At 35.1% G+C, this 20,929-nt stretch overlaps 1 protein-coding gene across 6 annotated transcripts in view; it reads right to left on the reverse strand.

Annotated features, from left to right (window-relative positions):
• The window catches only part of LOC110442468 (dynamin-1-like), a 59,223-nt gene that overhangs the window by 13,670 nt on the left and 24,624 nt on the right, over positions 1-20,929 (reverse strand). For 3 of the 6 annotated variants that reach the window (XM_021486095.1, XM_021486098.1, XM_021486101.1), the window contains exons 2-14: positions 20,033-20,106; positions 19,634-19,783; positions 17,829-18,032; positions 17,293-17,391; positions 15,694-15,802; positions 15,137-15,331; positions 14,710-14,845; positions 14,330-14,397; positions 13,904-14,042; positions 12,780-12,937; positions 12,383-12,431; positions 10,867-10,980; positions 2,802-2,914 (exon numbers count right to left, since the gene is read on the reverse strand). In XM_021486095.1, the coding sequence (XP_021341770.1) occupies positions 2,802-2,914; positions 10,867-10,980; positions 12,383-12,431; positions 12,780-12,937; positions 13,904-14,042; positions 14,330-14,397; positions 14,710-14,845; positions 15,137-15,331; positions 15,694-15,802; positions 17,293-17,391; positions 17,829-18,032; positions 19,634-19,783; positions 20,033-20,106 (1,608 nt within the window). Of the gene's footprint in view, positions 1-2,201; positions 2,312-2,801; positions 2,915-5,222; positions 5,336-10,866; positions 10,981-12,382; positions 12,432-12,779; positions 12,938-13,903; positions 14,043-14,329; positions 14,398-14,709; positions 14,846-15,136; positions 15,332-15,693; positions 15,803-17,292; positions 17,392-17,828; positions 18,033-19,633; positions 19,784-20,032; positions 20,107-20,929 lie in introns of all 6 variants that reach the window. The other 3 variants (XM_021486099.1, XM_021486096.1, XM_021486097.1) reach the window with 2 other exon arrangements.

Consider the following 20,929-nt stretch of genomic DNA (forward strand, 5'->3'; position numbering starts at 1 on the left):
ATGAAAAGCTTTTCTGGTTAATTTTAAACCACACCAATGTCAGCCAGATTAGTCAAATCAGCAATTGTAGCTCTCTATGGAAATACATACAGGGAATTACAAACTATATCCTTAAACTTTGAATCTTAGTCTTCTTGGGTTTGATACAATAGTGAGTGTAGTATCGATTATAATTTCTATCAACTATGAGTAAGCGCTTCCTCACAAATACTTACATACAAGATCGGTGAAGCCGCATCTCATAAGCAAGTACATGAACTCACAGGTCCTTGATACAAATACTCTCAAGTAAGATTGACAGAGTAGGCTTCCAAACGCGAATACTCTCAAGTAAGATTGACAGAGTAGGCTTCCGAACGCGAATACTCTCATGTAAGATTGACAGAGTATGCTTCCAAACACAAATACTCCCAAGCAAGATTGACAGAGAAGGCTTCCAAACGCAAATACTCCCAAGCAAGATTGACAGAGTAGGCTTCCAAACGCAAATACTCCCAAGCAAGATTGACAGAGTAGGCTTCCAAACGCGAATACTCTCAAGTAAGATTGACAGAGTAGGCTTCCAAACGCAAATACTCTCAAGTAAGATCGACAGAGTAGGCTTCCAAACGCGAATACTCCCAAGTAAGATTGACAGAGTAGGCTTCCAAACGCAAATACTCTCAAGTAAGATTGACAGAGTAGGCTTCCAAACGGGAATACTCTCAAGTAAGATCAACAGAGTAGGCTTCCAAATGCAAATACTCACAAGTAAGATTGACAGAGTAGGCTTACAAACGGGAATACTCTCAAGTAAGATTGACAGTGTAGGCTTCCAAACGCGAATACTCCCAAGTAAGATTGTCAGAGTAGGCTTACAAACGGGAATACTCCCAAGTAAGATTGAAAGAGTAGGCTTACAAACGGGAATACTCTCAAGTAAGATTGACAGAGTAGGCGTACAAACGGGAATACTCCCAAGTAAGATTGACAGAGAAGGCTTCCAAACGCAAATACTCTCAAGTAAGATTGACAGAGTAGGCTTACAAACGGGAATACTCCCAAGTAAGATTGACAGAGTAGGCTTACAAACGGGAATACTCCCAAGTAAGATTGACAGAGTAGGCTTACAAACGCGAATACTCACAAGTAAGATTGACAGAGTAGGCTTCCAAACGGGAATACTCTCAAGTAAGATTGACAGAGTAGGCTTCCAAACGGGAATACTCTCAAGTAAGATTGACAGAGTAGGCTTACAAACGGGAATACTCCCAAGTAAGATTGACAGAGTAGGCTTACAAACGGGAATACTCTCAAGTAAGATTGACAGAGTAGGCTTCCAAACGCAAATACTCTCAAGTAAGATTGACAAATATCAGTAATTAAAGCTCCCTAAAGTAAACTCTCAAAAGTAAGACCCTAGCTCCCTGACTTCTTAAATCAGAGAATCATCATTCAAATTTAGGGCAATTCATACTTGACAACTCTCCCTATTTTGGAGTGAGACTTTTGATTTTGGACCCTTAAATTTTGTATTTTCAACAAGTGAATTTGCAAAACTATTTCTTTATTCTAAGATCTAACGATTTCATTTGAAAGAACAGCTCTGAATCATTTTAAACTGTTATTTTGTCACTAGAGTGTATGTACAAACATTTTATTCCTGTTTTTAATTTTGAGCCTGTGGACATTTTAACAGGTTGGAAACTTTCCGTAAGTTTTGCAATTCCTTGCGGCTTAATTAATAAAACAGTTGGGTCAATTTAAAGGTAAATATAGCAAGATAAACCCATAATTTTTAGAGTTATGCACAACATTCTATATTACTATGAGAATAGACACTCAGACACACTAATATTGCTAGCTGTACAAAATAATATTCTGTATCCATGGTAACTTCATTAACATGATGCTATTTTTCACAAATGAAATACAGTTAATGAAAACATACCAAATTTCTTCATTCAAATCAATCTTGTGAAACCTTTTTCCCCCCACAATTGCGATTGAGGAGAACAACTCACAGCATGTGAGCAGTTCGCAATCCTCATTACATAAAAACAGAATTTTACTTATTATAATTATGGTATTGTGAGCAAATTCATCCTAATACACGTACGGACACAGAATATCACTTTTACCTGTACAGAGGTCAGTGGAGAAGAGAAATGAAAACAGAAGGTCAAACTCATATGCCAGTTTTAACGTAATTTATGACCTACCTCGTTTCAGAATTGTAAACGGCAAACTGATTTTTATGCGAAAATATACCACCCTCAATATCTCGTATCCTAAGACAGTCAACAGGAAGCATATATCGCTTTTCTCTTTCCTAGAAATTCAACAAATCAACAGTATTTTGAGCATGCAGTACCAAAACATTAGACCTGTTCACTGTAACTTAAAAACATGATCTGAAAAAAATATATAGATAAACAGCACAGTATTGAAAGAAAATTAATCAGAAGCTAGTCTAATTAAAAAACAATTAGTAAAGCAGGATGAGTTTCAACATAATAGTGCATGTGTTAAAAAAACCATGGGACAGCATTTTGGTGTTTTGGAAGATCAGAAGAATGTGGACCAAAATCTATGATTCTTTCAAGAAATATAATACCGCAACCTCCTGGACAATAAATTAAAAGCTATGGAATTCATTTCTCAACGTTTTATCTTACATTAAAAGAAAACTCTGCCATTCAATACCCTGACAACGCATCCAGCCCCTAAGTAATCTTCTACAATTCACCAGAATGCTGTCCCATTGTAGCCATGACGTACGATAATAAATCAAAAACCAGGGAAAGAAAAGACACCCAAACCTGTTTTCAGTCTGGAAGATTGCAAAATTCTTTCGCTTGCTCACGAAACCAGAGTCAGGCATATCCCGGACCTTGAGATTATCCAGAGGTAACATAAACTTCTTTTCCTTTTCCTACAATTGAGCAGCTGGAGATAGTACTCTGAACTAGCTACCGATTTACCTTACCCAGGAGCTAACCGAGGTTCTAGTGAGCAAAGCAAGCTCACCGTGTTGTCTGCGTAACTGTATGCTCACCATTTAGTCATCGACGGGTAACCAAGTTTTGAAGTACTTGATTACGTAAAGCAGATTACTTTTGACACGAGGTAAGCATACACTGTGATTTTTTAACCGTTTCTAGCTAACCTTCCTAAATCTCAAACTGCTTCACCAGTTAAGATCAACAAGATGCTGGTTGGTCCTGTGTAACCTGGTTAGACCTAGTTAAATGTCTAACCTGGTTAGACCTAGTTATAACACCAGCTCCAGTTTTGACGTTATCAACTTGTGGTTCTTGCTTGTGCAGTCCGTTATGTTGTTTAGTTTAAAACAATATTAATCCAAACATATTGTAATCAGTGCTATAACGATAGTGAGGCTGGGTGTCTAACGAGCGGACTGATTATCACAGAAGCTCTGCTGAATCTACACTGGTAAAGCGAGATCTATTACAGTAAGCTAGAAACTGTTGTTATCACAAGTGCTAGGAAAATATCAAAAGACAAAAATATACATAATTCTTAAGAAAAAAATACAAAGATATAATTTGTAAAAAGGCAAAATATACCTAGCTACAACCAGCAAGTAATTGGGGGAAAAGGCATGGTAAAATTTCTAGGCTAATTCAGTGAAAAGTGCCCTGCAATAGGACTGGGAATGTTCGGAAAGAGGGTAGTAGGCAGCTGAGAGATAGAGTTGGGAAGGGGCAAATGCAGAGGGAAGAAACAGAGATGGACACATTCTTGTGGAGATGCTAGAATCTCACAATGCAATGTATGGCAGAAATGTTGTTTGGGGAATTCATGAATGTGAGACAATTTTGTATGGCTCTGTGTAGTGTGTGTGTATCTGTTAAATAGTTTGTGTATGCTAGCTGTCGTGTTTTCGACCAATCCACACAGTGCCAGTAGTCTGAAGCTTACTGTATACAGTGTAATAAGGCAGACTCAAAAGTCTGAACATTCTTGCCAGGAAGGGTTGCTATATACTATACTATCAGAGTTACTCAATATTTCAGATTAGAACCAGAAGGTTAGAAGTATGATACACTAGTAGTGGTATCACAAATCTCAAAGTCAGGCAATGATGCAGAATATATGTGTGTTCATACATTTTTATTAATGAAAATGTTAGTTAATTATACATAAAGTTAAATAAAAGGAGAAAAAATAGACTGAACTGTTAAAACAGTTGGGTTTAGTTAGAATTCAAACTACATGGCACTTTACTCAATCACAAAAACTCCATGATTTTACTAAATGACTCCGACTCAGAACTTAGAGGTTTAATGGGTAATAAAATCTTAACTTTGATTTAGGGTATGGTCAATCTATAGGATTCATGAAGAAGTAAAAATAAAAATATTTTGTATTTCCATTTTTTTTAGATTCTATTACACATGAGAACATTTCAGTATGGTTAATGGATTCTGGATTTCCCCAAAAGCCTTTTTTCCCCCACTGCGTCTGTATTTACAGAATCAAGCAACTTCACAAAAACTTTGAAAAGAAATGAGCAAATTGCTTATTAAAGTCTACTGGTATATGGTTTCATTTGCAAGCTGAAAGCCTTTAGATGTTCCGCTATAGAATTGTGCAATGGTACAATTACATGCACACAAATGTGTTGTTAGCAACTTTTACAACATCAGCTCCTGTCGCACATTAGACCCCAAAAACAGCAGCCACCATTTCATAATCATTGAGTTATTTCCCTTCATTTAAATCTTCTTTCATTTCCCTATCATCAATTAAAAAAAAGGGAATATACCAATTTTGTTTCAAACTTTCACCCCTAGGTATGTTTAGTAGACTCTACCACATATATATCTGGATGAGTCCATTATGGTCCATAGTGGTGAAAGGATTAAAGACAATCAAATTTTTTAACATGATGAAGAAATTAAAGTAGAGAAAATTTGATGGACTGCTATATTATAGGGACAATGACAATAGTTAATAAAAATTAATATGGATGTGATCATGCCGATACATGCAAACAATGAAAGCTGATTGGTTCAAAATGCCATCACCTCATGCAACCAGCGACTTGATTGGCCGAGTGCTTCAGACCACTACATGAGCCCAGAGAAAAGAGATTAAGTTAAAGCAATAGCCAGGAAGCTACGAGGGGCGAACCAGAATACTAGGGTATCCCAACGTATTATAATACATAAAGCTGTAACAAGGGGCCATGTCTCCCCCGACCTGTGTGTGTATACCTATGCTCTGAGGAGAAAAGAGCGAAAGTGGGTCGGCGGGAGAGAATTCCCGAAGTCTCTTGGTCTCGCACTTTCAGACCTTCCAAAGGGAGCATGTATTTCTTGTCAGATTCCTGTCAAAAAATTACAGAGTTAGTGTTTTATAATGCCACATGCATATGTCGTTATGGTTACCACATGATCCCGGTCCGAAGAAAAATGATGGAGAATATATATATATGTTAAGAATAGTTCAGCTACCTCATTCAACATCACCTGGTAAAAAAACTTGTGAGCAAATGCATATGTTTTTTAGCTATTGTGAGAAATGATGACCCTTGCCTCTGATGGAATAAATACACTCTGGGATGGGGTGATAACGTAATTAATAGGTATAATACCCTGACGCTGAAGGCATTTATGACAAATGTTTCTGGACAGCATAAGCATGATATAATTTTGTTATAAACATATTATTAAGCAGTTTCTAAGTCAGCAGGAAATCTGTTGCATATCAAATTTCAACTCGTTATCAATGGACTGGGTTATACATGTTCTGTGGGAATCCTATTCTGTTAACCGGAATGAGGAGTGTGTGGTTTAGATTAGGTTCGCATTCCCATTCGCTGTTAGGTTTGACCAATCATATCGTTTCTAATCCTAATAAGACAATGATCAAAGGGATGTACAGATACAATATCACATAGCACAGTCTCCACACAACAAAAACCACTAATGGGTGTTTGCAAAATATTAATTACTATAAACCAAATATTCACAAATATTCAACTAACTAACAGTATGAACAGCAACAGACTTGTGTTACAATATTTCCAATCACTGAATACATTCACTGAATTTATATTCAAATTTTTATTTGAGAAGAAACTGATAAGTTACTGAATTCACCTGTTTATTGAATCTACATATATAACATAAAGCATAACTATGGAAACCATGCTGTTTTCCATAAACTTAAACCAAAATTAATTCAGCAAATTAGTACATCAATTGTTAAAAAAATATGAACAAGAAATGAAATGAATATGGATGTGGGCCAATAAACACATATAACCTATACAGGACACACCTGACACCAGTATATTACTTATACAGAACACACCTGACACCACTATATTACCTATACAGGACACACCTGACACCAGTATATTACCTACAGGACACACCTGACACCAGTATATTACCAAAAGGACACACCTGAAACGGCCAGTATATTAACTACACAGGACACACCTGAAACGGCCAGTATATTACCTATACAGGACACACCTGACAACAGTATATTACCTATTCAGGACACACCTGACACCAGTACATTACCTATACAGGACACACCTGACAACAGTATATTATATATACAGGACACACCTGACACCAGTATATTATATATACAGGACACACCTGACACCACTATATTACCTATACAGGATACCCCTGACACCACTATATTACCTATACAGGATCCACCTGACACCACTATATTACCTATACAGGACACCCCTGACAACAGTATATTACCTATACAGGACACACCTGGCACCAGTATATTACCTATACAGGACACACCAGACACCAGTATATTACCTATACAGGACACCCCTGACAACAGTATATTACCTATACAGGACACACCTGGCACCAGTATATTACCTATACAGGACACACATGACACCACTATATTACCTATACAGGACACCCCTGACACCCCTATATTACCTATACAGGACACACCTGACCCCACTATATTACCTATACAGGATACACCTGCCACCACTATATTACCTATACAGGATACACCTGACCCCACTATATTACCTATACAGGATACACCTGCCACCACTATATTACCTATACAGGATACACCCGACACCCCTATATTACCTATACAGGACACACCTGACCCCACTATATTACCTATACAGGACACACCTGACAACAGTATGTTACCTATTCAGGACACACCTGACACCAGAACATTACCTATACAGGACACACCTGACAACAGTATATTATATGTACAGGACACACCTGACACCAGTATATTACCTATACAGGATACACCTGACACAACTATATTACCTATACAGGACACACCTGACCCCACTATATTACCTATACAGGATACACCTGCCACCACTATATTACCTATACAGGATACACCTGACACAACTATATTACCTATACAGGACACACCTGACACAAGTACATTACCTATCCAGGACACACCTGACACCACTATATTCCCTATACAGGATACACCTGACACCACTATATTCCCTATACAGGATACACCTGACACCAGTATATTACCTATACAGGACACACCTGACACCAGTATATTACCTATACAGGACACACCAGACACCAGTATATTACCTATACAGGACACACCTGTCACCAGTATATTACCTACAGGACACATCTGACACCAGTATATTACCTATACAGGACACACCTGACACCAGTATATTACCTATATTAGTATATGTACTTAACCAGATCTGCCCTTTAAAACAATTGATATAACATGTATAAGTAAAACCAATCACCCCTCTCCCATACTTCCCACCAACCAGGTAAAATTGAACAAAGGCTGTCATACCTAGAGATATATGTCAGGGATGATTTCATGGTAGTTTTGATAGGATTTAGTAGGACATTACTGGATGCAGGCTTAGCTGCCTGAAAATTCACACTAATAAAATGTGAAATATATTTTATAAATGGTCAAATAAAGAACAAAAGTTTAACAAAAGATGTTGAACATAAAAACAGAAACAAACCAAATAGAGAACATATCTATCCTATACCAGTAAAGCTGTGTTCACTAGATCATAAATACATTTCCTTGTCTACATAAAAAAAAATAAAAAAAATATATATATATATATCAAACACATTGAATTAAAAACCAGAATCTTCACTAATATACATAAATGTTTACCCATATAAATAAACGGAATATCTATTCCACAACTTGAGTGATTTCCAGTCGAACTGTTAGTTATTTATCACACCAGCCCTTCATCACGCATCACGCAACCCTTTAAAGCCTTAATCTGATTACATTCATAAAACATTATTAGCTGACATTTAATATGACCAACAGACTTGGGAAACTATTGTTATTACTCACTTTACATCAAGCATAATTGTCTCAATAGAGTATGATGTTTTACACAGCTTTCATAAATATATATACAGCAGTCTACCCAACAAGCTCCATGCAAGCAAACTCAGGGACAATCAAGACTTCTTACAGTTTTTTCAGAAATTGCTTGATTCGATACCGATGTGGAATGGATTGGAGTGTACAGAGATAGAATCATTAGCTAATTTTGACGATTTACAAGCAATATCTCGCTTACAAGATTAACTATTAACATAAAAATAGTTCACTGATCAAAGAAATATTTTGTGAAACAGTCACCCATTAAGCAATAAATAAATTTAAAAAAATCAAATAAACAAATTAACAAATGAACCACCACAGGAAATATAGAAAGAAAAAAAATATAAAATTAACAAATTGAAATTGCAACAATATTTATTTTTCTGATGTTTAATCTTTTTATTTTAATTTAAATTTAACGTAAATTAAAACATTTAAAATTTGGAAAAAAAAGGAAGGAAAAATAAAATATAAAGAAAGAAAAGCTTTAAATAAATCAAATAATAAATCATCTATCTGCTTGCTATTTCATGCAATTATTTGTGGGTTACCATGGTACCACAGGTGTAATGTTTTCTTAGGTGCAGTCCTGGGTTTGTCTGTACATGTCAATCAAGTAGTGTGGGTGGAGTTAATAGGTTAGAGCAGGAGCCAACCGTTAGTACGGGAAGAGTGTGATCTACAGAGCCTAAGGAGTGTTGTAGGAATGGAAGGTTATGATTGGTCATGTTACAGTGGTGTTGTAGGTATGAGGAGACTGGGTTGGTCGGTGCATCATTTTTTTTGTATGTGCAAAATATGTAGATAACTAAAACAAGCACTAAGACAAATCCTTTCTCAATCAAATTACACAAAAAACGGTGTAAATAAATCAAAATAGCAATAAAGCTGGTGGTAAGAAAAATTCAAAATCTGTTTTAATCTCCAACATGATTTAGGAGCATCACCTATGGATCGGTAGATGTACAAGAGAGATATTCATAAGAACTTCCACCAATTTTCTGATTATATCAGGAAATGCTTCAAATTTGTTGAATATATTATGATATGAAGATAGAAGATTTGTGCAGAGGAAAGATTTGTGCTTGGCTGGACAAGAATGAATGAGCATGCTTTAAAGGGGGAAGTAACTGGGGGGATGAAAAGGAGAGAAAGGGGAGGTAACTCAAAGTATGGCATCAAGAACAGAGACTGATGGATAATCATATTTCAGGATGATTACGTTTCTTTTCAATAACACAAGTCATCAAAATATATATCGTTATTTCATATAAATAATTTTCAAGATATTTTTCTAGTCAATAATAAACATCATCAGACATATTTTTTTTATCGTAGTTTCATTTGCATATGAAGTAAAAATATTGACAAACTCATAAAACTGTTCTCGTGCTCAAATTGAAGTCGAATATACTCAAGACTAATTTTCTTTCTCCCTGAGGTATTTGGAAAGATTCAACAAGTAAACACTTGATATGGAAATGGTTACAGCAACTTGACTTGGCTAAGAAAAGAACATTTTGAAATAAAAAAAAAAAAATAGAAAATACTTTTACACAATAACTGGGATTAGATAGTGAGCCCAGTCTGAGAATGAGAATAGTTTTATGAATAAGGCTAGAAAAGTAGATAACAGTTAATACACCACATAGAAATCAATTCATACAAGTTAACAATCATTTAGAAAATTGATCCAAAATCTGAATGTGACACTCTGTATCTTATTAAAATTCTCTGTTCTCATTTTCAATTTATTTCAATTTTTTATAAGCGATGGGCAACAAAAGAGGATGAAAGATAATGTCAGTGAAAACTTTTAGTGATAAAACACAAACTTCGTAAATAACAACAATTTTTTTAGCAAATCACTGAAAATTTCATTTATTAGTAAATCAACTCATTTATAAAGCTCTTTTTCACCAGAAAAAAAAAGAAAGAAAAAAACATATCTTTCTTCACGAACTTTATATTTCTAATCTATACCAACTGCTTTTGTTTTGTTTAACCATTTGAAGAACATAATTAAAGAACAAAAAAAGCAATCTATTACATGGCAACACTTTAACTCATCTATGTAGCAAAGGATGCTTCAGATTTTTGCATGTGACCATGAATGCCAATCAAGACAGCACTTTTACAAAATTTGGTATGTCGATCATTTACTTGGAATTTTTCATCCTATTTTGTTCAACACTGAGCCAGAAAATTTCAAAGTGACAGGGAAAACAAATCTTGACATCCTCATTTGATGGCTCTTTGTGCTTTCATGCAGAAGACTTTTAAAATCAAATGGTAATTTTGTAATGAAATGTTGACGAAGCTTGATCTTTCGATGGTTATTTCAAATTAAATTTATTACGATTTCGTCCTCCGAAAATGATGTCAAGAATTTGGTACAGGCTCTTTAAACCATTATTGCCAAAAACATGATTCGACTTGACGTAATTTGTTATGTTGAAGAATACTACATACCTCCTCATCTTTAAACCAGCATAACGTCTCGGCCGTCAGAACAAACCAGAAGTCCTTGGAACCGCCTTTCATAAAACTTATGTTATGTAGAGTGAGCCAGCCTTTACGAATAACCTGTAACGACACAAATAAAACATCCATAAGGGACTGGAGTTCCGATTAAAGCAGACAGATTTAATGCGGAGATAAACACTGTAATAGATAGTGAGAGGAAACAACAGTACAGATTACTTAAATCAAGGAGCAGACTGGACCCTAGGGAATACTCATTTGCTCAACAATTGTTAGCAACTGGAAGTTCAAACCTGAGAACGTGATTCAAGCACCAAATCTAATAACTTTTGAAAACCACGTTGATAATTTTTGGGAAAGTGATGAAAGGATTTTCACAATAACATTGGAGTGACGTCACATCAAAAACATTGTTATTTATTATGAATAAATAAATATGGACTATGATCTGAATATAGAGGCAGACATGCCTGCGTTCAAAATAAACTAAGTTAAACTAAGAAGTACACTGTTTTTATTCCTGGGGCTGAAGGAAACAACAGTGTATTGCTTTTATTTTTGAGACTGAAAGAAACAAAAGTACATTGCATTTATTCTTAAGGCTGAAGAACACAACAGTACAGTTTTCAAAGGTCCAGATTACCTCTCTGTGGATTGACGGAAATAGCTAGTGAACGAATGGTAAAATAACATTACATTACTCATTCACCCCTGAAATTTCATAATGAACTATTCCAACCTTTGGATTGGAGGAGTTCAAATGTGTATTCAGAGGTGAATGAGTTAATAGCTGTTAGGAGTCGGAATTTATTTCTCTGTTTTTGTTTGTTTAAACTACATTGTCTGTTTATCGTAAAAACCCATGTAATTTGCCCAGGTACTTTTTGAGGCTGAAAATCGGGAAAAAAACTTCTACTCAAATATTTTGCCCCACCCAAAAAATCTGAAAAAAATCAATGTTCATGCTCCGAAAATCGATCTCTGATTATTATTTTTTTAAATATATTTCTTACGATTTTTATTTTCATTGATGAAAAATTATATTAAAAACCAAGAAGAAACTACGTAAAATGTGTATTTTGTTGTTTGTTTTCTTTGAATTATCTGATTACACATAACACACACGTGTGCGCAAATCGGCATGTTCATCAATTAATTTTAGCTACATTTTACATAAAACATTTACTTGCTTACAAAAACATACCAATTAATTAGTGTTAATGTGTTATAACAGCTGGTGCATATATCCTGATGAACGACATACATTAACACCTTTTAATTATCATAATTACGATAAGTGAGAACGGCTCATCATGGCGGCTTGGGTATCTTCACTTCAAACAGGTCATGTCACAGTTCACGACACCGACCAATCAAATGTCACCTTGCGCATTCTGATTGGCTAGCCAAATATTGCGGTCATTGATATATGTACATTTCGAAGAGGTATGTATTCTAACCTATCTTGGATTGATGGGAACTGAAATGCTGATTTAGAACTTACCTGATTTCCAACTTTTTTTCTCTGTGTGTTTTCTGTTTTGTTTTGGGCACTGAAATTATTGATACGTACACAAATCATGCATTTTCCGACATATACATGGATAAAACTATGATTTACAAATTCAAGTAATTCATCTTATAAGTCATTAAAGTCAGAGGTCATTAAACTGAAAGGCCATGGAAGTCATGCTTCAAACATTTGGTTTTAAACTCATACAAAGTCCGGGATTCCATTTGACTCTTCTTTATGAAAACACAAGTAGATTCAATTATGTACCTACCGTTGTAGGTTTGGTATTATTAAGGTAATTAAGAACTTGGAAATTTCAATCAAAACAAGAGCTTTGTGAGATATACTATCTTCCAATGCACACGTATAATGCTGAACTGGTCCGTACTTAGAAAATCCAATAAAATCTTCGTGGTTAGTGTTCATGTATGCTAGTTGACACTCAACCAGTAGTCGCAGCTGTTCTTTGACCCTCTGTTCACATTCACGTATCCGTGTGTTCACTATCCTTTCAACCTCCTCCCGAAGTCGCGGGTAACGATTCATCTGCGAACAAAGACACGATGCATATATATAAGTAAGAAATCAGACAGGGTTTAACTCAAGAAGTGATTGATATATGTTAAGACCATTGTCCAGGGTTTAACTCATTCACCCCTGAAATTTCATAATGAACTATTCCACCCTTTGAATTGGAGTTCAAATGTGTTTTCAGGTGTGAAAGGGTTAAGTTATCAGTGATTGACATTTATTACATTTTTCTGAATAAGCTACTGTAATAGTGTATACCAGGAAATGTTTGCCTTTTTAATTACTATGTATACCATATGTTGTTTACAAATATATGCTGTAATTATCAATTCTCCCTCATTAGGAAGGGCAAAAAATGGAAAAATTAAACTGCAGCAAAACTTTCCCTGTATACAGTAGTTGATTCTATTACCAAAAACTGATATTTTACTACACTGTGACTGATATCAAAAGTGATATCTGTCACAGTGTGAAGATATCACTTTTTATATTAACCAATCAGAAGAGCCCTTTCTATTCACTGCATTCAAAGTGACAGATAATCTGTTTGGATACATATGAAGTGACAGTAAAAACAACTGTTATTCTAATACATCTTTTCTACGTTCACCGAGGTATTTAATTTACTTTCATAAACCATTAGAACTTTTGAAAGTAAATCTTTACTGAGTAATTGCAAAAATCAGTATAATTCAAAATGGAGAACAGCCTTGTTGTCAAGCATGACATCATCAGGATACGGCACCAGAATTTAAACTTTTACATTCTTGCACTGTTTTGATACAGTATTGTTTTCATTGTTGGCAAAATATACCCAGTATTTTTCGCTCATGCTATGCACTTGTAAAACAATATCAGTATTCTGCCATACTCATGAAGTATATATGGTATTTGTCGGAAAAGGATTAAAAATCCTCCACATCTGATGCTCATGTCAAGAGCTACCAGTATATACCTGGCTTGTGTTGTGTTCAGACCTACCTGTTGAGTGTTGCGCCGGACTACTGAGGTAAGTTCAGTAACTACTAAATCTGCACACTTGATAGAGGGGCTGATGAGTTTTTGTATCTGGCCTTTAACAATAGCTTCAAAGGCCATGTCTGGCGTAAACAAGCCAGTTCTGTAAGCAAGAAGGACATCATCATGTATCAAGGTCATTTAGAAAAAGACCTCATTTAAAAGGACTTTTTATCTTTTTTCCTTACTGCAGAGCAGAAAATAATTAATTTCTTTACTACGCATATAAAATAATCAACATTGCACAGATTTCTGGGTTTTTTTGTATATGAAATAATCAATATCACAATTGTACAAGGTTTTTTTTTGCTGAATAAATTTATGTCGCCCTAAGTCATGAATTTTTGCTTCCTTAACACAAGACATTTTGTGATCAGTGTGAATACTGACCTGATGGCGCGGATGTTTCTGATGGCGATGCTGATTTCTCTCCTCAACTCACGCTCGTCAAATTCCATCTGTGGAAGGATTAAATCATGTGTTAATTCCACTTTTAAACAAGAGTTCTTAGGTTCAATCTGATAGCAGTAATTAACTCATAAACCCCTGAAAACACATTTGAACTCTTCCAATTCAAAGGTTGGAATAGTTCATTATTAAATTTCAGGGGTGAATGAGTTAAATATACTTCCAAAAGTGATTTTTGCAGTAAAAAAACATACTGTCTTTCCTAGATTGATTTCATATGATGCATAACCAAACACTTTGTAACAGATTCTCCACAAAACTCAAGATTTATTTCTAGCATTAGTCAATGTCTAAATACATACCTTGACCAACTCGAATGGAAATCGTTCGTGAAATATGCGGTTGATTTTGGCTCCCCCTGACAATTCTCTAGTGTTAATTACCGACCCTGATCCCTCTATGCTCTTCTCAAAGTCCACGTTGAACGTCTGACACATTCTGCAATCACACACATTCAAAATCAGTTATAGTTATAAAATGGTAATTACACATACATATCTAAGGTAATTACACATAACTAAAGTAAATAACATACATTCAAAATAAAGTACACCCATCCAAAGAAAAGTTAATTCATTCAAAATAAATAACACACATCAAATGTCAATCCCATACATCCAAAGTTAATTGCACACATTCCAAATTAGAATTTTAAATTTAAAAAAAATCTTGTTTTCCAAAAAACTGAAATAAAACCTTGTACAGCTTTCTTCTTTATTATAAACTTACTGCATCATGGCCTTTGTCTTCCGCGATGGGTCATCAGGTCGGAAGTTTTTGAATTCTTGTACCTCCTTTTCCATAGACAATAACTGTGATTGGAGTCGATTCCTCAGTGTCGGCAAAGAGTCACGGATGTGATTGGTCAATTGTTCATTGAGCACTTTCTGTAAAAACGGGGTGCCCATACGATCTGCCATGTGTCTGCAGAGGAGAATATTTAGAGAACAACTAGAACACTGTGTCATCTTAAAATTGGACGCAGATCTTCCCACAGTGAACAAAATTTTAAGGATTGAAATGTATCTTTTTAACATTTATGATGAAATGCAACACAGTTCCGTTTAAACATATTCAATGATGTGCGGCTCATGTGTAAAGGTTTTTGTTGATTGATCTTCGCATATCAACAGACAAATTAAGCTCTATTTTATTTATTAATCTTATCATTTTTTTATAAATACATAAATTTGTGTTTTTCTTCCATGTATGCACTAAATATTAAGGTTATGTGATCGATTGTATTTTTTTTTTAATGTTAGTATTCAGATTAATATGTACCATACCTGTATGCGGGATGACTGAGGAAAAATTTGCGCTCAGAGGCCATGGCCGCCCGAATGTCCTTCCTGCCTTCTATATCCTTCTGGCTTCTGTTGACCACTCCGACGTAACCTGTAGGGAGACAAGTCAAGCATCCCGTTATCTTTGACACAAAGTAAAACTGTACACAGAAAGTAAGTGGTCTTACTAGACAGGTGATTACACAGAATCATTGTGATGGAGGTAAAAACTCACATTGATCTTAAGGTAAAGAGTACCAATGCAGTTGTTATAAATTATAAAGAAGAGTTCCACTACTGTACTGTTTCTTACTTGAAATAATCTCCCTTTCATTTTGAAGATTAAAAGACGGAAAAGATTTGCTGGGTTTGAGTTTCTTCCCTTGTGAGGGTCATTTATAATTCCATGACAGCAACACTTGTATAGTATAAGTTTTGTCAGTTGATGGGTTTAGAGTTTAACCCTAACGTTAGTGCAGGCAAAAGTACTCAGTCTTGGACAAATATAAACTTCCAAAATGGTGCCCAAAATTATATTTTTCATTGGGTCTGGATGAGAAGGTCCAGGGCTTTTAACGGATGTCTTTCCCAACCCCCAACTTTTTGATAATTGGTATATTTCCGATCGTCTTGCACGTCAACAGGAAACATCTGACCAATCAAAACGATTTTTGGGGCTTGATAACCTATCTAACAGAGACTGCCCCAGGTGTGGTGAAGGCTTACTTTTTCATGTAAACCAGTCTTTGGTAACTGTCGGTATCTACGTACAATCATCATGTGATTGTTCAGCGGTAGATTCTACATGTACTTTCAGGCTGACAACAAATTCTTTTTTAAATATAAATCTAGAAAATTTCTAGATGGTATATTAATAAAAGTGCTGTACGATGGCTGAATACTTTTTAAAAGATATTGGTTGATAGGTTTCTAAATACACGTTGCATGAAAATGGAGAATGAATTATCAAATCTTTCCGAGCGTCATTTCCATGAACATGTTCCAAAGAACACTTGCAGAAAAACAAGTTACTTGCCACGATTAATGGCTCAGTCTACCATAAAACTGCAATTAACGTTGAGGTAGGCCTATGGGTAATTTGTAAATACTAAATCGCAACCAACAGGCCTCAGATTAATGAATTTAGTTGACGAGATGTCAGTCGCACAGACAAAAAATTTAAGATTTGTTGCGTTACAAGATGCTTCATAACTGTTTTGATTAATGATATAACTTTTCCCTTCTTACCTCTTCTTGTCAAAATGTTTGGGGGCTTTAACTGTGTTGAAGACTATGGTGTCATTATTTACGTCACACCCTTTGTATTATGACGTCATATGGCATTTTCGTCACAGGGTGGCAAATTTGGGTGCATGGCAAATTTGCCTGCACTTACGTTATATTTTTTATTTTTTTTATCTTCAATTTTGAATACCCATAATTCTGTAAAATACATTGCAAGATGTGACTTATATAAAATACTGTGCATAAAATAATTTAAATGAACATTTATTTCATCAATGGCAATAAAACATTGTAACTTGATGTTACTCTTTATCAATTTTCCTTCAGTTTGAACATCAAAATGTGAATTAACTATACCTCTGCGAAGTGGTAGGGTTCGGTTCTCCAAAATATCGCGGGCATCTGTCCCTTCGTCCATTAAATCTAGCTTGGTGATGACACCTATAGTACGTGTACCTTCAAAAAATAACACCTCAGTACAGTGATTGTAACATTTGGAAAATAACCCCCTATTTCTCTTTTGTTGATTAATTCATTCAAAATAGGTTTTTTTTCCTGCCACTTCTTTTCATCGCTTGTGCTATTGTGTACAAAAATATTTTTTTCTGATAATTCTTTCACGTATGATTTAAAATTAATACATATTTCTACATATGACTTATTATGAATATTCATTTATACTTTGGACTTCTTATATGAATATGCATATTCATTTATAGATGACATGTTATGAATATTCATTTATAGATGACATGTTATGAATATTCATTTACACATACAACTTTTTATGCATTTTCATTGATACATATGATTTTTCATGAATATCCATATATACATTTGATTTTTCATGAATATTGAAATGAATGTTTATAAGAGGGGGAAACCATTTGTACCTTGAGGATCAACCTCTTTAGCAATTTTGAGAGCGTCAGAGTTGGCGAGATCTGTGTTGGCCGGGGACACAGCTAGGATGAGACATGTATCCTTTGTGATGAACTCCATGAGCATGCTACGGATCTGTGCCTCGATGTCCACGGGCTGGTCCCCCACGGCCACCTTGGTCATCCCCGGCAAGTCTATCAAAGTCAGGTTCAGCACTGAAACACGAAGAGACCTCATTATCAGGGGCTGATCAATATTAAATTACAGACCACGTTAGTTTCATACATTCTTAAGACAGTTTGACCATCTGACTGTATATAATAATGTCCGATAGTAAGAATGAATACAGGCATTGACTGTTGTTTGATCTGTTTCATGCACTTACCATCTTGATTAAAATTTAAAACTTTCAGATTCATTCAACATCCTGGCAGTAAGACAAGCCTTTTAGGAAGTGTTATATGATATTCCAGGAATATTTTTCCCAATGAAATATTCGTACTTCACAGGTAAAAATTAAACATATTCACCCAGTGTTGATTTTGCCATTAATATGTTATTATTATATATCTTATATGCTGTGTATTACGGTAAACCTTCGGTCAGTTCGAACAAAATGAAATTAATGTTGTCAATCCTGTTCAAATAACACGAAATTATAGCTGCTAAAATAAGAGTAGTTTGAACTATACAAGTCGACATCAGCAAAAATCACGGCAAACAATCAAGTCATTGATACGGAACAACAAGGGCTTATTGCGATATATATTTGCAAATCTGGAGATGAATATAAATGGTATATGTATCTTTCTTATATTTAATCACATATTGATAATCAATTATTAAGTTCAATTGCAAAGCAGAGACAAGTGTGTAGGCCGCAAAGCAGTAGATGTTTTCTCGAGTAATGACGAAAGTTCAGTTGTACTGATCAGAATGCGGAGGGTGGATTGAACTGCAATTACGGATTAATAGTTCGATCGACCACCTAGTCATATATTTTATTTTCGGCACATTTACAGGTAATATATCAATTAAGTTATAAATCAGTGATCGGTGGCCAGGTCGCGATTACATAATCAAATTGTAATCACAGTTATACCATGACAATACACACGTCTGTCAGAGATATTGATGTGACGGTAACATTCTGCGCTCCGTGTACTGTTAGGATATTATACATGGTCGGGGCCAAAAGATGTTTGACTGGCGCGTGCACATGTTTTCAAGAAAGAATATTTATGTACAAATTGTCCAACATTGATGACAACAATGGTCGCACATGAGTACTACCCGTTAATCAGTAGTTAAACGCTGTTGATGCGCAAATAGATCAAGTTTAAGCGAGTTTCGCGAGGCTATTATTGCATCACCGATAGCCAACCTCGATCAATAATTACCAAAGTTCAGTACTCAAGTTGTGTGTTCGAACAATCCGGAACGTGTGTAAGCAGGGTTCGAAGTATCACTAGACAGAAAATTATTATTTTTATTGTTCAAAGAGTGTGTTCGAACTATCCGCCTATTCGTACTGACCGGAGATTTACCGTACATGTAATATATTTGCTGCCATCAAAAATTCCCCCTGATCATTGCAGAGAGAGATCAAGTTGTAAGTTAACTCATTCGCCCCTGAAATTTTATAATGAACTATTCCAACCTTTAAATTGTTAGAGTTCAAATGTGTCTTCAGGGGTGAATTAGTTAATCTGTGCCAAAAACTTTCCTGCCATACCGCTAACCAGTATTAGATGTCTGACAGTGAAAAATTCTGTTTAAGTTATAAACCCCTGTGGCTTCCTGCAGTCAGACTTACCATTAGGGGAGTATACTCGCAGGTTGATAGGAACATTGGAGATTCCTCTATTTGACCCAGTCATCCTATCTGTTTCAGCCTCAATTTCCTTCCGAACCAAATCAAAATCAGAGAATGGTTTCCCCTTGAGGTGCAAGAACTCTGCATATTCTGTCAAAAATATCAAAAAAAGGATCTGGTAAAAATATGATGGAAAATAATTTAAAGCTACTTCATTTTAACTTAAAATATTCAAAATACTGCTATATAAAGTATTGAGACTGACGCACACTTGTTGGTTATAAGACACCAGACAGGAAATTCAATTTTTTTTCTTATAAAATCTGTCCCAACTAGATACAAATTGTTTCACAAAATCAGTTTTCGCTTCAAAAGATATGAAATCGTTAAGCCACTTACCTGTGTTACCGTTGATGAGCTGTAGAACCAAAGGTCGTCTGGTAACAATTCCATTTCCTCTTGGCAGAAAATCTCTGTAATAAAAAGAAGGTTTTTATATTCCTTTAAAAACAGTATTAAATATTGCATCATATATAACAAAAACAATCATGCCCAGTTCCAATCGTAGAACTAGTACTGCTGACCTTGCCCAATATCTACCAACCAATATCATCAACTTTTAACCCATTCACCCTTGAAAACACATTTAAACTCTTCCAATTCAAAGGTTGGAATAGTTCATTATGAAATTTCAGGGGTGAATGAGTTAATTAAGCTTGAATAATTTCTACAGGCCATGCCACTGATCTTGTGCAGTACCCAAGGACTATACATCAGTGAATGACAAAGTTCAGTCTACTTGGTCAGGAGACTTAGGCCAAACAAAAATATGTGTGTTTCTGATTTCCCTTTCGACTCTAGATTTTTGTGCCTGCCCTAAAGTTTGTATTGGCATTTAGTGATAAGCACTGTCAAATCAGTACTTCTGCTTTTATATAAGCTTATTAAAAATAGTTAAAAAATTAAAAATTAAAAAAAAAAAAAAAAAAATGGCTACCTACCGACCCTGATTTTTTTCAATCAGATACAGGAAACACACATATTTGTTTTGGCCTTATTACAATGTTCAATTATGAACACTGTTTTGTTAATGTACATAAAAGCTAATATAGCAATGATTGCCTAGTAGATAGAACAAGTTATGGAATCTGATATGACGATATCTTGTCATAGTTACAGACGAGGAAAAAGAAAGTGTTGAGTAGTAAAATCAATGTTTAAAAAGGGTAGGTTTGTTTGTTTGGAGTTTTATATCCTTGCAATAGATATGGTATGTTTATAAACATTCAAAACAAA

The sequence above is a fragment of the Mizuhopecten yessoensis genome, unplaced genomic scaffold (genome assembly GCF_002113885.1).
Source record: "Mizuhopecten yessoensis strain PY_sf001 unplaced genomic scaffold, ASM211388v2 scaffold716269, whole genome shotgun sequence".
In the NCBI taxonomy this organism is placed as follows: Eukaryota; Metazoa; Mollusca; class Bivalvia; order Pectinida; family Pectinidae; genus Mizuhopecten; species Mizuhopecten yessoensis.